The sequence below is a fragment of the Episyrphus balteatus genome, chromosome 2 (genome assembly GCF_945859705.1).
Source record: "Episyrphus balteatus chromosome 2, idEpiBalt1.1, whole genome shotgun sequence".
In the NCBI taxonomy this organism is placed as follows: Eukaryota; Metazoa; Arthropoda; class Insecta; order Diptera; family Syrphidae; genus Episyrphus; species Episyrphus balteatus.
In genome coordinates this window covers 1,887,609-1,905,000 of record NC_079135.1, presented here as the reverse complement: position 1 = coordinate 1,905,000, position 17,392 = coordinate 1,887,609, and the positions used below count along the sequence as shown (strand labels likewise).

The 17,392-nt window shown below is 27.7% G+C and overlaps 1 protein-coding gene across 2 annotated transcripts; it reads right to left on the bottom strand.

The window, feature by feature from the left end:
• Positions 1 to 2,502: 2,502 nt before the first annotated feature.
• On the bottom strand, positions 2,503 to 16,545 carry LOC129908895 (uncharacterized). Of its 2 annotated transcripts, none has more exons than XM_055985715.1 (2): positions 3,142 to 3,397; positions 2,503 to 3,078 (listed from the first exon to the last, which is right to left on the bottom strand). In XM_055985715.1, the coding sequence occupies exons 1-2, from the start codon at positions 3,151 to 3,153 to the stop codon at positions 2,566 to 2,568; spliced, it is 525 nt and encodes a 174-aa protein (XP_055841690.1). In that variant the 5' UTR covers positions 3,154 to 3,397; the 3' UTR covers positions 2,503 to 2,565. The 2 variants fall into 2 exon arrangements, 1 of the variants encoding a protein (XP_055841690.1); XR_008771360.1 differs by lacking the exon at positions 3,142 to 3,397 and adding an exon at positions 16,350 to 16,545 and having other exon boundaries at positions 2,974 to 3,078.
• Positions 16,546 to 17,392: the final 847 nt, after the last annotated feature.

The following is a 17,392-nucleotide window of genomic DNA, read 5'->3' as shown; positions in this document are numbered from 1 at the left end:
TTCAAAAATATTACTTAATCTGTTGTTTTTTTGTTTAAAAATTTAAATGTTCCAATTTTGTAAGAAATTTATTCTTCTTACTAAAAAGTTGTAAAATTAAAAAAAGTGTTTGCTGAAAAAAAAAAGCTTAAAAACTTTGGATAAAAAGGAAAAATCTTTATAACAATAACTGAAGTTAAGCGACCATAAGAAATAATTCTCTCCAAAATTTAGCTAGAATTTCAGACGAATTGTGCGCAGCTCGAGTTTTTTGGTTTCGAATTGTAGATTTTAATGTTCTTAATTTGAATTTAATAAAAAAGAGGTTGTCTGTAAAGCCGATTTACGGACGATGATTTTACGTGATAACGTCGTCAGAAAGGTTGTGTGCTTTTGTTTGAAATGAATCAATTGAAGCGTTTACTTATTTCAAACAATCATAATTTACAAGAAAAAGCTATATGTATTAATTTTTTTTATTTTAAAAGCTTACAAAAAAAACTATGCAATTTAAAAGCCAAGTATTTCTTCTTAAGAATAAAACCATTTTTAAATTTTTACAATGCGCAAAAAGTTTAAAAATAATTTATGGAAAACAATCATTTTCATCAAAAAAAGCAAAAAAAAAAACATTTATTTTTATATCCTCACACTATTTTATCAATTTTTTTTCAATGACAATCTATAAAAAAAATGATACCATGTGAAAGCTTATTGTTTCACCTTTCATATGGCGTTTCAATCATATTTCTGAGATGCTTACAAGAGGAGTAAGAGTTTTTTAAAGTCAACCATGTCGAAATTCCAGACTGAGATTTGAGGTTTTTCGCAAGTTTTTTGATTTAACATTGTGTAGCTTGTAGTTAGTGTACCGTTATGTGTAATATACCAAATGAAAGGTAATTGTATTAGGAAAAGTCATAAAAGTCTAATCAAATTTCTATCTATTCTAGATCAAAATTTATAACCTGTTGAATTTGAAAATTTTATTTTACCGTTATCTCAAAATTGTGTTTACAAAAATGATTGAAATTTTGTACACATATAGTCCTGGTTATGATCTATCATTGTTCTGCATATTTTATTTCTCTAACTATTGAAGAAAAAAAGATAAAAATCAAAAACGATGAAAATCGATTAAAAACGGTCTAAAAACAACTGTTTTTTAAAAACTTGTGTCTTCCGTTATTCAGTCAAAAATCAATCAATCACTTCAATTTTTTGCTCATGTATGCGTATAGCAAAGCCCTACATGCCCTATAAGTTTAAAAAAAATCAATAACTACCCAAACATACCCCTAAAAAACAAGGTGTTTTTCAAAAATTCATATTTCGAAACGCAGAGTGTTGGAAAAAATCCGTATCAGACGCCTAAATTTTTTTTCCCCTTATATTTCACCTGGCATCTTTATAATTGTCAAAATAAATTTCTTTTATCCAAAATCATCATTTGTCATAGCTTTATAGCTTTTTTCTTAAATGCAGTTATTCTTAAATTAGTCTCATCTATCTATAGCAAAAAAAAATCAATTCTCTACAACTTCGCGTTTAGATTTTAGCATAAATTTCATCTTTCCGTTTTACCCCTGTTTACCCTATTGAATGACGGAATTTTTAAAAATCCTTCATTTGGATTAAGCTTTAGGTAATTATCTTTCAAATAAGCTATAGAAAATTTTTGTATTTCTAATAGTTTATTTTTAATTTTTAATTGAAATGTAACGTTAGAAAATGGCGTCACTTTTTTGTGGTGGCTGCCATGGTTCATCGATTTATAAGACGTTATCACGTCAAAAAAACTAAAACTACTCAATTTGTTCTTGCTTAAAACATAGTTGATAACAATTTAACACAAAAAATAAATGAAATATGTCAAAATTGTTGCTATGTTTTACTGATTTGGCACTTTTTTTAATTTTGTTTTCTAATTTTTTATATTTTTTTATTGATCCAAATTAAAAAATCCTTTTTGATGTCAATTTAAATAAATTTCTCACTATCTTGTTGAATTTATATAAATACCCACCATTTTCGAATCACCATTTCTATACAAAAAAAGTGTTAGTTTTTCCCTAATCTTCATACATATTAATATTTTCCAGTGTACCAAATTATTAAAAATGTTAATTTTGTTATATGGTAGCGTTTTTTTAATCAATTTTAAGAGGGAAATGTTTACCTAAAATATGGATTATTTTAAAAATCTTACTGAAAGTAAAAAAGGCAATAAGATAAAAATAATGACATAAAACCGTTACGAACTGCAACCAATCAATCCATTTAGTTAGTAGGTACAAACCTACGTAAATAGTCAAAATGCTCGTTTCATGTAATTTGCCATTAAAATGTTTTATCAGTCCATTATTAACACCCATCAATTTGATAGATATTCATCATCATCGATCAAATGAAGAAGAAAAATTGATTTTTTTTTACTGTGATTGATATGTAAATGTGACAAAAGTTGTATCAAAGACAGTGTTTTCAATAACACATACAAGTTTCTATTTTATATTCAGCTATTTTTTCAGTTTATTTAGGTATAAAAAAAAATTTGAAACTACAATTGATATCATTTATACCAACTTATTTGCTTAGAACTTTAATCCCATTCAATTGTAACCCAGAAGCATTAATAGCATTGGTCAACAATCCCGAACTACGAACAATTGTATCTTGGTCATTAATAAGCGATGCACGATTTTCACCAACAATAATTCTTTGTCCTCCAATCAATGAACCTTGGTTCTGAAGAATTGTTGCCCTTTGGTCATTAACAGCCGACTGTTCTCCAACAATCGACTCCTCACCAGTCAAAGTCTGTGATTGTTGCTCCTGATCGAGAATTGCTGACGATTGAATTTGTGACGCAATTATTGGTGTTTCTTGCAAAATTGTCTGAACTGGAATCGTTCGTAAAACTGGTGCAATGATTTGGCTAATCACCGGCTGTTGGTTGTGAATTTCCGTCCTACTTTGGTGGGTGATTGATGTGGGGATGTGATTCACAATCGATCCAATGGTTTCTAACGATGTTTGCGATTGAAGAAGTCCAGGTCGGGCAACAGCCACAGACACGAGGGTGATGAAAATTCCAACCTAAAGAAAAATCAAAAAAAAAATCATCAAGATAAATTCCATTATGTTGACTTTTCAATTCACCAAGCTAATCATTTTGAGATGTATTTTTTTGTTTTTTTTTTTTTTTGTTGACTTGATGTTCCAAAGAAACGAAAACAGATACTGATGTCATTTCTATTGAAATTCGCAGCTTTTATAGCAAAAAAGTGAAAGAGGGTGTATTTGTTGGGGCCCTTTTTCCTGGTCTCATATTGTCTGCAAGTAATGTTGCTTTTTTTACGAAACCAAGAGTGAAATTGAAACCAAAACTCATGAAGAGATACAACCACAAAAAGACGTAAGATACTTTTGTTTGCGTTTGTGCGTTTTGTATTGTATTGTTAATTCAGTGTGTCACAATTTTAACTGGTACTGGCAAGATAAAAACCTGTCAGTGTGTTTATAGGGGAAGTCTTAATTAAAAGTATCTTTTGTCTTTTTGCATCAGTTAATTTCAAAACTTTTTATTTCCATCCAATTAATATAATTAAACAAAAATAACAAAAATACAAAAAAAACAAGCCCTTTTCAAATTTATTTTTGGAATTAATTGCAAAATTTTCATTTTCACACATACATCACACCCCCAAACACTTACCCACAAAAAAACACAAAGCAACAAAAAAAAAAAATTAGTTGTTGTATCTTTTCCATATCATGGTCCAAGAATTTTCTAAAATAAACAATGAAAGGTGTTTTTGTTTTTTTTTATTTTTTTTACCAAACATCCCCAATATGTCTGGAATTCTAAAAGAAAAAAATAAAGGTCGAAGGGACTTACAAAACTTCTTTTACTCTGATTGCCTTGTATACCAACTTTTTTTTTCTGTTTGGCCTTTTTTGTTTTTTTTTTTTTTTTTGTGCGTTCCTATATCTTAAAGTATCTGATGAAAATAAAGCTTCAACGCACTTGTGGGAAAGATAAAAAAAAAAAAAAAAAACGAAAAATGTGGTTCACTCCTTTAAATTTTGAATTTCCAGTTGGAAGGATAACATCAAACGGAAATGAGCCAAAATGTGGTTTTGTGGGAAAAATACGTTAATGGTTACTTTCAGTGATTGTTTATTAAATAAAAATATATATAAGGACGTGACACCGTTAGAACTAATTTACATATAAGCATTTATAATTTCAACAACAAAAATTGTGAGCAGATTATGGATGATGTTTAATGGCCTTCTAATGTCTGAATACTTGTGAATAAGTTACTTTAGAAAGGTCGAGTACAGTCTCTTACTCTATCAAAGGTTTATTCTGAATTTGGAAATTAATGAAATAATTCCACTTTTTTGCAAAACTTAATTTTAGTCAAAAATAGCTTGATTTTGCATTGACAAATTTTTTTTTTACAATCTTGTACACTTATGGTGTTAAAGTTTCGTTATTTGCAAAACTTTAAGATAAACAAATAAAACAAAACTTTTATGTGCCTTTGGTGGGTTTTTGTAGGGCTTGTTTAAAATAGTAAAATGAATTAGGTATGTACATAGGTTCAATCTTTAAACAAAAATTGGTTATTTTCTACTGTCACGGGTGGGATTAAAAATAAGTGACTTTTAGGTAGGGTATTTGCTTACGGAACCTTTGCGAATCTATTTCAAATTTGTGTTCAAATCTTTTGATCACACAAATTTCGTAGCTTCTATAATAAAGAGAAAATTCATATAACAATGATTTTCTCTTTGAATAGGTTATTACGGGTGGTAATTACGTATTCTGAAAAAAGCGTTTTTTTTAATTAATTTAAAACAAAATCCAAAACCAATTACAGTCGACTCTCTTTAAGTTCAATTTAAACAGAACATGAACATTTGTTAGAAGAAAATTCGACTTAGGGCCAATTTATTGAGCCTCCATTAAATTTTGAAATTTATCGCTTTAGTTAACGGCCTCGTTAAACTATTGTCGCCTTTAAGTATACATCATTAAAAATTCATTTAATTCACTCTTCTTTAGTTAAAGTCCTTACTTTTAATGGAAACTTTAAATTTAAAACCCTGTTAAAAATATCCTAGGGATTTTTTATTTTGTTTGAAAAATAATCTGTCAAAAGCTACAATTTTGTCAAATTGACCAAACTAAGACCCGTAAGTATTTTGCAGCTGAAAACGCCAGAAAATGCAAGAGATTAACGATATACCAGTGGTAACCAAAGAATGCTACAACCTACAATTGAAACCATGAGAAGAAGGAGTAAAGTGAAATTTTTAATTTTGTCCATCGGTGTCAAATAACAACTTAAATTTATGTGTTATCGGCATTCATCTCGTGTAATTGGTTTAGAAGTAAGCTTTATATCTCTTCTTCTCATGGCTTCAATTGCAATGTTATGTATGTTATGTATGTATTATGCAGCATCTCAAAAATGATTAGTTTTAAAGTGGAGAATATAATCTAGTAGATCTAGTATTATCTGTGCGAAGTAGACAATTAATTTCTTTGAATTTTGTTCTTTTTTATGGTACAAATGCATGTGTGTATACCTACAAAAAGTTCTAGTCTGTACTTTTTTCATAATTGTGATGTTTTTTTAATAATTCTTTAGCTCATTTAAATGAAATGACATTTGACACTAATGGAGAGTGAATAAATAGAAATTCTGTTTAAAACCTCCATTAGCTCTAAAAATCAATCTTAAAAGGTCGAATTTGGTGTTTTAACTAAAACTACTTTTAAATTTAATGCTCAATTAGTTAATGATGCCAAACTTCAAAAAAATCCTTAAAAGAGACTGAATTAAACAAAATTGGTTTTTAATTTTAAAATTCCCTTTTTTAATGGCGATTTAAGTTTAATGGAGAGTCAATAAATTGGGCCTTAGAGAAATTAAAATTATCTTTTTACATCAAACATTTTCTAACTAAAAATGGTGAAAAAAATTCAGTTAGAGGGAAATTCCACTTAAAGTAAGATTGACTTAAGGGGAGTCGACTGTATGTCAATAATAATTAAAATAACATTTACCTTAAATAAAAGTTACAAAAGAATGACAGTGGGACACATTCATTTAACTTTTATTTGGTGGACAATTAAATAGTCTTACACTTGTCTTTTTTAGACTTTACATCAAAATATTTCTCAGTTTTACTGGTTGGCGTAACTGCAATAATCTTTTTGTAAGAAACTGCTTGTCTGTTTAGTAACAAAATCAATGTTTTAAAATAAATTAATTGATATGTGGATAGTATATCCCAAATAATAAAAAAATGTTCACCATTTATTGAAATGTTCACCATTTATTGAAATTTGGAAAAGAATATGATATTATTGATATTATGAAGTATTGATACAATTTTTTTGAAGAACAAAAAAATAACATAATGGCGGCACTACAGCTCTTTAAAGTTGACGACGCCTCGAGTTTGCGCCGTGCATTGCCCAGGTCCAGAAAATTATTTATAATCATAAACCAAATTTTTTTCCAATAAAATATATTTATACGCATTGCGTGAACCTAAATTTAGTAAAAAAAAAAGTGTAAAATAAAAATTAGATACCAAAAAAACGAAAAAACACAATGCTTTCTTATATACAAATTGTTAAAAAAAATATTTATTGTAAAAATTTTATTGAACTTTTAGGTTCATGCAATGGCCAAGAAATTAAAGAGTAATTTGCAATTTATTTCAAGTCGATAGCTTCATTAGTTTTTGAGTTACGTTGCACGGCGCGGAAAAAAACGCGTTTCGAGGAAAAACAAAAATTAATGCAAAAATAAAAATTTCCAGAGGGATTTCCCCCCCTTAAAAGAATTAAAACTTAGAACATGGATCATTTTTTTTTTTAACCACATTTATTTTAAGAGCTTAAAAATGTTTATAAATATTTAAAAAATAGAGATTTTTAAGGTTTTATTTCAAATATATTTTTTTTATACATGATATTATATAGCGTATTTCAAAACCATTTAAAGAGACGTTATTAGGTATATTTTTAGAACAAGTTTTATTTTTTTTAATTGTAATGTTTTTTGATATTCCTTTATCATACTTAGGCCCAATTTATTCACTCTCCATTATTTTTAAAGGCTCCATTAAAAATTATAAAACTGTCAAATCGCATACAAATTTTAAAATTTCCCTTTTTTAATGGTGACTTTAAATTTAATGGAGTGTGAATAAATTGGACCTTAGAGCATTAAATCTTCCAAAACTTCTTCAAAGAACAAAATTTAATTTATATTAATAAGGATGTATTTATTTTTCTTAAACTATACCTCCAACACATTGACAAATTTAAAGATCTTAAGGAAAATGTGACCCAATCGTGTGTTTTATATCATCACTTTTAACTTTATTTTCCTGATCATCAGTTCAACAGTCAACTTATTTATCTAACTGGTTTTTGTTTTGATATTCTAAATGGATTGTGTAACAAAATTTCGCTTGTGTGAGTATTTATCGAGATAGAAATGAGGACTCTATCGTCTACAATGTAAAATATCTCTCAAAATATTTTCCTCTCTGTTGGAAAAAAAGTAAAATACTGTACGTACAGTGATGTGGAAATAAAAAATGTTCATTCTTTAATTCCCGTTAAAAATTATACAATACTAATGAGAATTCAATTTTTGCATAGCCTATTTTTTGTGTTATAACCAGAAATTTTGAAAAATTTGACAATTGTCTCAAGAACCTAGGATTTAACTTAGAAGTTTTTGTGGATAATAAGAAGCATTTTTGAAACAGTACTTTACATTTTTAGGCATAAATAAACACATACAAAGGATACCTCCTTACTTAAAAGATACAGCTTAACAAAATGAGAAAAACCCTCAAAGATTGTTTTCTCCTGGTCCATTCTTTTTATCAGCAGACCAAAAGGGCTTATCTTCGACCTTTTTACGCTTCAGTTGCAACTAGAGAATTAAATGATACAAATAAATCGAGGAGAGTGGATGAACTGAAAAGCACTTTAAAAATATATCTTACTTTTCATGAGTGTCACTAAAAATGTCAAAACAGAATTTATAATTTTTCCTAGTTTCTCAGAAAAAAGAAAATCCTTAAATTGTTAACAAGTGGACGAATACAACAAGGATGTTATTTACTTGAATCAAGTTCAATTAGTTATTCATTTATATTACTTAAGTAAAATTGTACCAAAATTGAACAATTCTCAAAGATCAAAGGCAGCACTTGAATAGTTTGTTTGTGCTACAAAAAGTAAAAAACCGAAGAAGATTTTTTCAGGGAAACTTTGGTTATGGTAAAATTAATTTATTATTTTTTTTTTCTGACTTTTTAGTTTTTCCGTTTGTGGCACTAAATATTGCTAAAAGCTCAAAATTTATCCTTTTTCATTAATCAGTCCATTAAAATTAATAATTTTGCTAATTGTGTGGTAATTTATTTCCTCAACTCTTAAATTGTGTTAATCTCTTAAAAATGTTGAATAATCTTTTTTCCACATTGCCCATGACTCGTTTTATAAATTTAAGACTCCAAATAAATAAAATTATTTATTCACAATTTGCAGCTGCATATTCCATTAATTGAAAATTTCTTATTGCTAATTGAAAAAAAGCAAATAAAGAATAATTTTTCTTTGAGTTTCAAGTTCAAAGTTTAATAGGTTTGGGTATAGGTAAGATATATTTAGGAGATGGGTATAATTTTATTCCCCATCGTAGACATCTGCTGAATAAATTAGGAAGCTTTATTGTGTCTAAATTCAAAAATCTATAAATCCATTAAAAGCATTTAATTTAATTCACAGTTAAATAGACACAACTAAAAAAAGATTCATGAATATTTTTTTTGCGAGGCGTGATAGATATCAATCTTGGAAAACCTTTTGAGGACAGAATTTATGTTGTGAGTTTTGGTTTTTCTTTTTTGCTCTTGCAAAGATAAGCAAGCAAATGGGAATTATTTTTGCCCAGGAGTTGATTTCAAGACCATGAATTTTCAAATTATTGCAAAAAAAATAGAATAAGAAGGAAAATACTATCACCATTGTGAATCCTAAAAAAATTTTGGTTTCTTTATTATTTTTATTTTTGGATTTATAAACATTTCTGACATTCCCTGGTGATTTCGTATCTGTTTCCGGAGAGTTTATTTTTATTCTGTTTCGTGATTGATATTATGATGTTCTTCTATTTAATTTTAGAATTTTCAATCATTGTCAATGGCACCCAAAACAACATAATGTTTTTATTTTTGTTTTTTTTTTTTCTTTGATTCATGAAAATTTCATTTATGGTAATCGTTTGAAAAAGATTATTTTTTTTCCAAAAAAAAAATTAAAACCTACAAAATTCTTCAGAGGAAAAAGTATTGTACACTTTTTTAGACTGATCCGATTTTAGACTTTCAACTTTTGGTTTTAATATTTTTATTCTACCAAATTTTGTTAGCAAGAATTTCTTTTTTACTTGCGATATAGGTACTTACTTTAGGTTTTTGGACCTGTGATATAATAACACGGTGTAACACTCAAAATATACGCGGGCGGAGACCTATCAGGTTTTGTAGAACAAGTCGCACTGATTACGAAACGGTATTTGAAAATCCCGTAACACCCCCAAAATCTGGAGTTACGGGCAAAAAACGGTTTTTTGGACCTTCACCCATTGAAAAAATTCTAGCTTCTTCAATTTTTTACCGATTTTCAATGTGTAAAACATGTAACTCGGTTAAACCACTTAGAATTAATAAGCTGTCAAAGTTCAAAAATTACATTTTTTTCGTCATTTGCCCAACTTCGGCATCAATTTAAAGTATATGTTTTCAAAACAACATTTCCTAATCAATCGAGGTATTTTTTATGAAAATCACTTCAAAATTGGCTTAGAAAAAAAAATTTTTCGATTTCAACCCAGATACAGAAATTCGAACTTTTAGGTATAGAACAAAAATGTTGTTTCGGCACGTAGTAGGATAACTTGGGCACCAGGATTTGATAACGGGTTTTTGTAGAGGAGCTCAATACAAAAATTTTTTTCTTTGGGAGAGGGTTGTATCTCTCCCCGTTTAGGTGGGAGGGGCATTTTTCTAAAAAAAAATTATCAAAATAAAAAAAAATTATTAAAAAACAACGGCAACACTTACAGTAATAAATTTTACCATTTCCGAAAGTCAAAATTGTACATTTGATTCTAATTCAATCAAAAAATCAATATAATATAACCAATAGTTTTTGAAATAATCGATTTCAAAGTTAAAAATAGGCGAAAAAAAATTTTTAAAACTCATTTTATACTATTTTTGTCCAGACTGTGAATTTTAGGCCGTGTTTGAATTGCGTTAAATAGTTAAAAAAAAAAAAAAAAAAACAGCTTATAAATTCTAAAAAGTTTAACCGAGTTATATATTTTATACATTGTTGAAAAGGTATATTTATCTTCTATCAGAAACTGTAAAAAAAATCGAAAATGGGTAAAAAATTGACGAAGCTAGAATTTTTTCAATCTGTGAAGGTCCAAAAAACCGTTTTTTGCCCGGTTTTTTGGACCTTCAGGTTTTGGGAGTGTTAGGGGATTTTCAAATACCGTTTCGTAATCAGTGCGACTAGCTCTACAAAACCTGATAGGTCTCCGCCCGCGTATATTTTGAAACCTCATTTTTGTAACACCGTGTAATTTCGGAAAAGTTTAATTTTCTCGAAAACGGCTCCAACGATTTTGTTAGAAAAATTCAGATGATAGTTTTTAAACAAGATCTATCTTTTGATGAAAAATTTTTTTTTGAAAATCAGTATTAAGGGTACCTGCCATAGAACCGCTTTTTTCAAAACTGATTTTCTGCTAAACTGCTAATTGTATTTCAACGAAAACTTTTATACAAAAGCAAAAGCCAAAAATAAAATTTAAAAAAAAAAAATTTTTGGATTTTAAAAAAAATTTTGAAATTTTTTTTTTTAAATCAAATTTTCGAAAACCGGACATTTAATGTTTTTGAAATTTTGGTTTTAGATGTAGATAAGTGATTTCTACAAAATGGCATACAAATTTTATTTTTAAATTTTTTTCAACAAATTATGAAAATTTTTTTTATAAAAATGCATTATTTGCATTATTTTTATAGCTTTTATATTTAAAACTTAAAGTTATTTCATTATATCTACAACTTACCTACTCCTCTTTAAAAAAATATTTGTTTTAACTTGTTTGTGCCTATTGTTTCACTCCCTTCTTTCGACCACTACAGTATTAGCGTTTTATTGAAAAATTCAAAATTGTTAAAGTTATTTGTCTTGATTCTTCACATTCTCTGTCTTCTATACTTTTTCACATTCGTCATAATATAATTGGGGGTTTTCTGTTATCCATTTCCATAGAATTACAAGAAAGGATTTATCCTTATTTTTAAGATGGAGCCCAAAAATAAAACTGCAAACAATTTTGCCCAAAGGGCAGGTAAAATTGTGATATTTTCAACAATTTTCAAAACAATTGAATAAATCTGTGTATATTCATATTCATTTAAAACAACATCTTTTCAACAATTTGTTGTTTTTATTTCCCCTCAGGACAGTTTGTGTTTTTCTTATGCCTTCTATGTATTTCTAAGAAATATTTCGTCCTGTTTTCAATTATACGTGATTTTATGCTTTATTTCTCTTTGAATTGAATTTCTTAAGAAAAAGTTTTGAATCAGTTTTTAAAATTTGAAACAAACGTGATTTATTTTCAAAGAACAAAATATAAAGGAAATAAAGCCTTTTTAGTCTTTTTTTCCAAATAAATTTGGGTAATTTTCTTAACAATATTTAAATGGTATGTAAGTTTGCTTAAATTTCAAAAAGGATTATATAGATATTATGGAGATGGGTAATATATATTTTTGGGTAAAGCTTTGGTCAAATCTACTCTCTCGTTAACCCCAAAGAAAAACATCACAAGTCACAAGTTTGTGCGACTAATGACCCATATCATTATTTTAACAGGAAACCATAACTGAAATTGAACCCAACATTCAATTTTAAAGGTTTTAACTGAAGGTCATTATGTTTTTCTATGAAATATAAAATGATTTATTACTTGAAAGCAAAATTTTGATTGATTTGACAGATAGACAGAATTCATCGGAAATTAAAACATGTAATTTCCATAAAATAAACAGAAAAAAGTTTGTATTTTTGTTTGTTTTGGACATTTTATTTTCTGCATGGGTTTACATAGGGTTATTTATTTTACATTAAGATAATATAAAATTCTATGTTATTCTAGCTTGAAAGAAAATACATAAGTACTTGGTATTTAAATATTAAATAATTTGAAAAAAAAGTTCATTGCTAAACAATCTATATGGCATTTGAGTACTTTATCATTACCAACCAAATTATAACTTTAAATATTGAAATTTTCTTAAAAATTTAAAAAAAAAAATGATTTTTTAAAAATGGGTTTGCTTTATTTTAACAAAATGGTTCAAACTTTTTTGAACTTAAATATGTATTCGTTAAAATCATTGGGGCGTTAGGGTCCCAGCAAAATGGTTTATAAATTTTTGAAAACGTTGTTTCATGTAGACAAAAACCTCATCAAAAAATTTTGATTGAAGGCTATATCAAAAAAATGGATTTATAAGTCAACACATACCTATTTCAAATGATAAAAAACTTTTAGGGGGGAAATCCCTCTGGAAATTTTTATTTTTGCATTAATTTTGTTTGCCTAATATATTCATTTATCAACCGAAGAAACTATTTTCAGTGGTCTAAGCCTCAAATGAAGCTTCAAAAGCCCCTAGATAGACTCGAAACCCATGCCCTCCGAACCTACCACAGTACGAAAACGAAAACTCTAAACGATTTTTCCTCGAAACGCGTTGTTTCCCGCGCCGTGCAACGTAACTCAAAAACTAATGAAGCTATCGACCTGAAATAAATTACTCTTTAATTTATTGGTTATTGCATGAACATAAAATTCAATATAATTTTTACAATAAATATTTTTTTTTACATTTTTTTTATAAAAAAACATTGTGATTTTTCGTTTTTATGGTATCTAATTTTTATTTTACACTTTTTACTTGCGATATAGGTACTATATCAAGTTATGCATTCGAACAAAAACAAAAAGTTGAGATAACATTTTTCCATGACATTACGATGGTAGACAATGCCAAAAAAGTGGGTCCCGGAAGTCCGTCTGTCTGTCTGTCTGTATAAGGAGCTACAGCCTAAACGGATGGACCGATTAATGTCAAACTTGGTATGTAGCGTTATTTGGCGACTCTAAAAAGGGTTTTTTGGAATTAATTTTTTTCTACCAAAAATAACGGTACTTGTCATATACCGATTTTAGTAAAATTGAAATATCTCGAAAACGGCTCCAACGATTTTGTTAAAAAAATTTAAATGATAGTTAAGCTAAGGTCTATCTTCTAATGAAAATTTTTTTTTGGAAAATCATTCTCGACTGAAAAGGTAAAGTATCTTAAGTCGACTTAAGATGTTTCGCGTTTTTTTGTTGAACCTCATTGCCATTCTAAAGGCCTACAGTTCTGTCTATCAGCATCTTTCTATCTCACTCCTTTGCTTTTTTATGCACAAAAACAATTTCATCTTATGTTCAAAAGACACATCTTTACACGCGGTAAAATATCTTAAGTCCACATAAGATTTTGTGTTGTGTAGACTTAAGATTATATTGGGTTAAGACTTTTTCATTCTTGTGAAATCTTAAATTATCTTATGTTGACTTAAGATATTTTCACGCGTGCAAGCAGAAACAAAATTCATCCTTAAGTTGACATAAGATAAAATACTTTAAAAAATTCAAAAAAAATGTGAAAAGGCAAATCATCTTATGTCAGCATAAGATGATTTTTTGAATTTTAAACTGAAATTTTTCTCTCCCTAAGTAAACATAGGATATTTTACCGTTTGCAAACCAACAAAAATTCTCGTAAGAACAAGAACATAAGATGTTTTTCTGCGTAGTTTGACTCTGAATTTTCATTTGTGCGCACGTTTTTATTTTAGTGAAGTTAGTAAATAAATCAGTTTTTTTTCATTTAGTGTTTGAAATAGTGTTTTTATACCAGGATTGACTAATTAACTATAACAAATTAAAGACATACAACAAAAAAAGGTATGTACATACTTATTGTTAAATTAATTTAAAATTACAAGAAAACTTTCTTGTTTCAAATTTATAGTTCATAATTTATTAATTCTTAAAAATACTTTTCTTTAGATTTATTGGTATAATGTATGGAAACTAGCGTGCTGCAGCTATTCTGCGAACGGTAAATTAAAAAAAAATATGCAACCAGTTAAGTCCACCAGAGACTCCTGCAACGAGCGGTGTTAATAGTGAGCTTCAGTTTCTGGTAGAGGAATTAACAAAGTAACTACAAGTATGGTTACCTAAAATTGCATACGATGAACCCATTCAAATAAGCTCTGCAAAAAAAAAAAAGATCTTCTTGATATGCTCGACTTAATTAATTCTAATTTTCACGACTTTTATCTTAACCTGCGTTCCGATGATCAACCAGATGTTCACCCAGACATATCAGATGAATCAGAAGAACCGGATGAATCAGAATACGGGACCTAATTTTTGCATTAATTATTATTTTTTCTTAATTTTAAGACCACATTAACAATGCTATAGGAAATCAAATTAAGTTTTTTGTTTCAGTTTTTTTTATATTCTTTGTTTTTTTCTAATGAATTTATAATTTGGTTTAAGTATTTAATTTCTATTAATTTTATTTAGTTTTTTTTTTGTTTTTTGTTTTCATTATTTAAAGTTTATCTCAACAAGAAATGTGATTATTTAATTTTAAGGGCTTTAAGTTTTTCAAATAAAAAACAGCAAATATCATCTTAAGTCTCTTTTTTTCCACTTTTGCACACGCGAATCATCTTAAATGGACATAAGAATTGAAAACATCCTTTGAAAACACGAGACAAAATATCTTATCTCAACTTAAGATTTTGGAAATTAATGTAAAATAAAATTTAAAGAAAAGCCAAATTATCTTAAGTCACATTTTTCCTTATAACGGGAAAAATATTAAAAATATATTTTTGAAATAAATTTAAAAAAAAAGATCATAAAATTTGACATCTAAATGTTTTATACAATTAAGTCTACACTTGAAAGAATTTTTGTGAGGCAGCTTTGAAGTTTGTTTTTGCTCTCCTGAAAAATCATCAAAATTGACATAAAATACTTTACCTTTTCAGTCGAGCATTATTAACGGTGCCTGCCATAGAACCGTTTTTTTTTCAAAGCCGATTATCTCCGAAGTTGCTTATTCGATTTTAACGAAACTTTTTGTAAGGAAGCATTTATACGATTTAAATATAACCCAAAAAACAAATTTCGAAAAATTTTTTTTTGAAAAATCAAATTTTCGAAAACAGGACATTTAATTTTGTTGAAATTTTGTTTTTAGATGTTGATTAGTGATTTCTACAAAATGGCATACCAATTTTATTTTTAAACATTTTTTCCAAAAAATTATTTATAAAAAATTAGTTTTTTTAAAAAACGGCTCTAACGATTTTGAAAATTTTTTTTCTAAAAATGCATCTTAACATATCAATCAAAACTGCATACTTGTTTTGGAGGGCAATTTGATTTCAGATTTTATTTTTTTGTACTTCAAAAAATTTTTATCAATACTTCATAATGTCAACAATATCACATACTTTTAAAATTTCAATAAATGCTTTCAGTTTTCCAAAAAAAATTATTGAAAAAGCTGTCGTCCAGAAGGATTTCCCCCCTTAAACCTGTGGGGGCGCCATCTAGTGTCAAAATAAAAATCTGAAAAAATTAGACGATTTTTTTTTATTATTTAGAAACAGTTTTTCCACTTAGGAACTTGATTCTCGAAAAAAAAACACCTAAATAACGAACGCCCTAATGTACATATATCTTAAAATTCTATAGAATTTTGGTCTCGGAAGACCTTTTGATGCAACCATTTTGATCAATTTTTTCAACTTATTTCTTAAAGAGAATCAAAAAATATTTTTTTACTTTAAAATGCGAAATATAGTAAATTTTCGTCCTGAATCTCCAGAAAACCTCAAATAATTTTTACCACTTTTCAGTGTTCTTATTGAACGTCATGAATTTAAAAGATAAATATAATTTTCTACCTCTACTCTTTTATTACTTCAACTTTTCTAATCAAATTAATTATCTTCCATGAATTTTTAAAGTTCAAAAATCCAAACACAGTGCTTCCTGTTGTGTAATGTTTTAAGTTGACAGCTACATCATCAGTTTATTTCTATATTTATAAAATGAAAACCTAAATAAAGACCAAAATACCTTTTCCTTCCATATTTGACGTAACAGTAATTAGAATCTTGAGAATCCCGGAAAACATTTCAAATACACCCACAATTTTGCTTGATGCGATTTTTGTATAAAACCTTTAAAGTGAAACTCTTGTCTGTTTCATTTCATTGTCAGGGTTATTTTTTTACCTTATGACGCCTGTGTTAAAGAATAAAGATAGACTCAACCTTTTTATTTTGAATTTTTTGTATTTTAAAAATGTCTAAGGTTGCTTAGACATTTTAAATTTTTTTTGGTATGTTGGATGTGACAATAGATAAAGTTGATTACATTAGAACACCTCATGTCTTACTTTTTCTCTTCTAATGACGTAGGTAGGTATTGAAACTGTACAGCGCATATTATTAAATTATTAAATATTTAAGGGAACTCTGCTCTGATTGACGGCATTATTTAAATACTTTTAAAAAAAGTTTTTGGCTTTTGGAAAGTAAATATCCTGCCGGTGAATAATTATGAACTTTGAAAAAGTTTAAAGGAATGTTTTTCACAATTTAAAAAATATTAAATTATTGTTTTAAAAGGAAGAATGAGAAATAATGATAAGTTTTGAAAAAATACTAGGGGAGGAATTTGAAAACTTCATAACTTTTTTAATGACAACCATAAGTAGATGAAACTAGTTTACTTTGAATATTTAAATACCCGAAAATTAAAGGTAGAAAATTCCAATACGATAGCAAGGTTAATATTCCTAAGAGAGTATCATAGACATCTTCACAAAATTTGATCTAATAAACACAATACATTTGCACTTGATTGAATTCTATTTGGATATGAGACAAGTGTAATCTGTAATTAACAAGAATACATCCCTCAAGGTCCTTAACTTTGGCAGATGTAAGAATATACCTATATTAAGAACACCAAACACTCAGACTTTTATATTATAACGTTAAGTAGATGCCGTGTTGTATTATGCCTGCTATGAATCTCTGAGTGTTTGTAATGGATTCATCAGCAGGATGGCTCTGGCAGTATGAAAAAGGAGTAGGTACGAATTCTTACTTAAT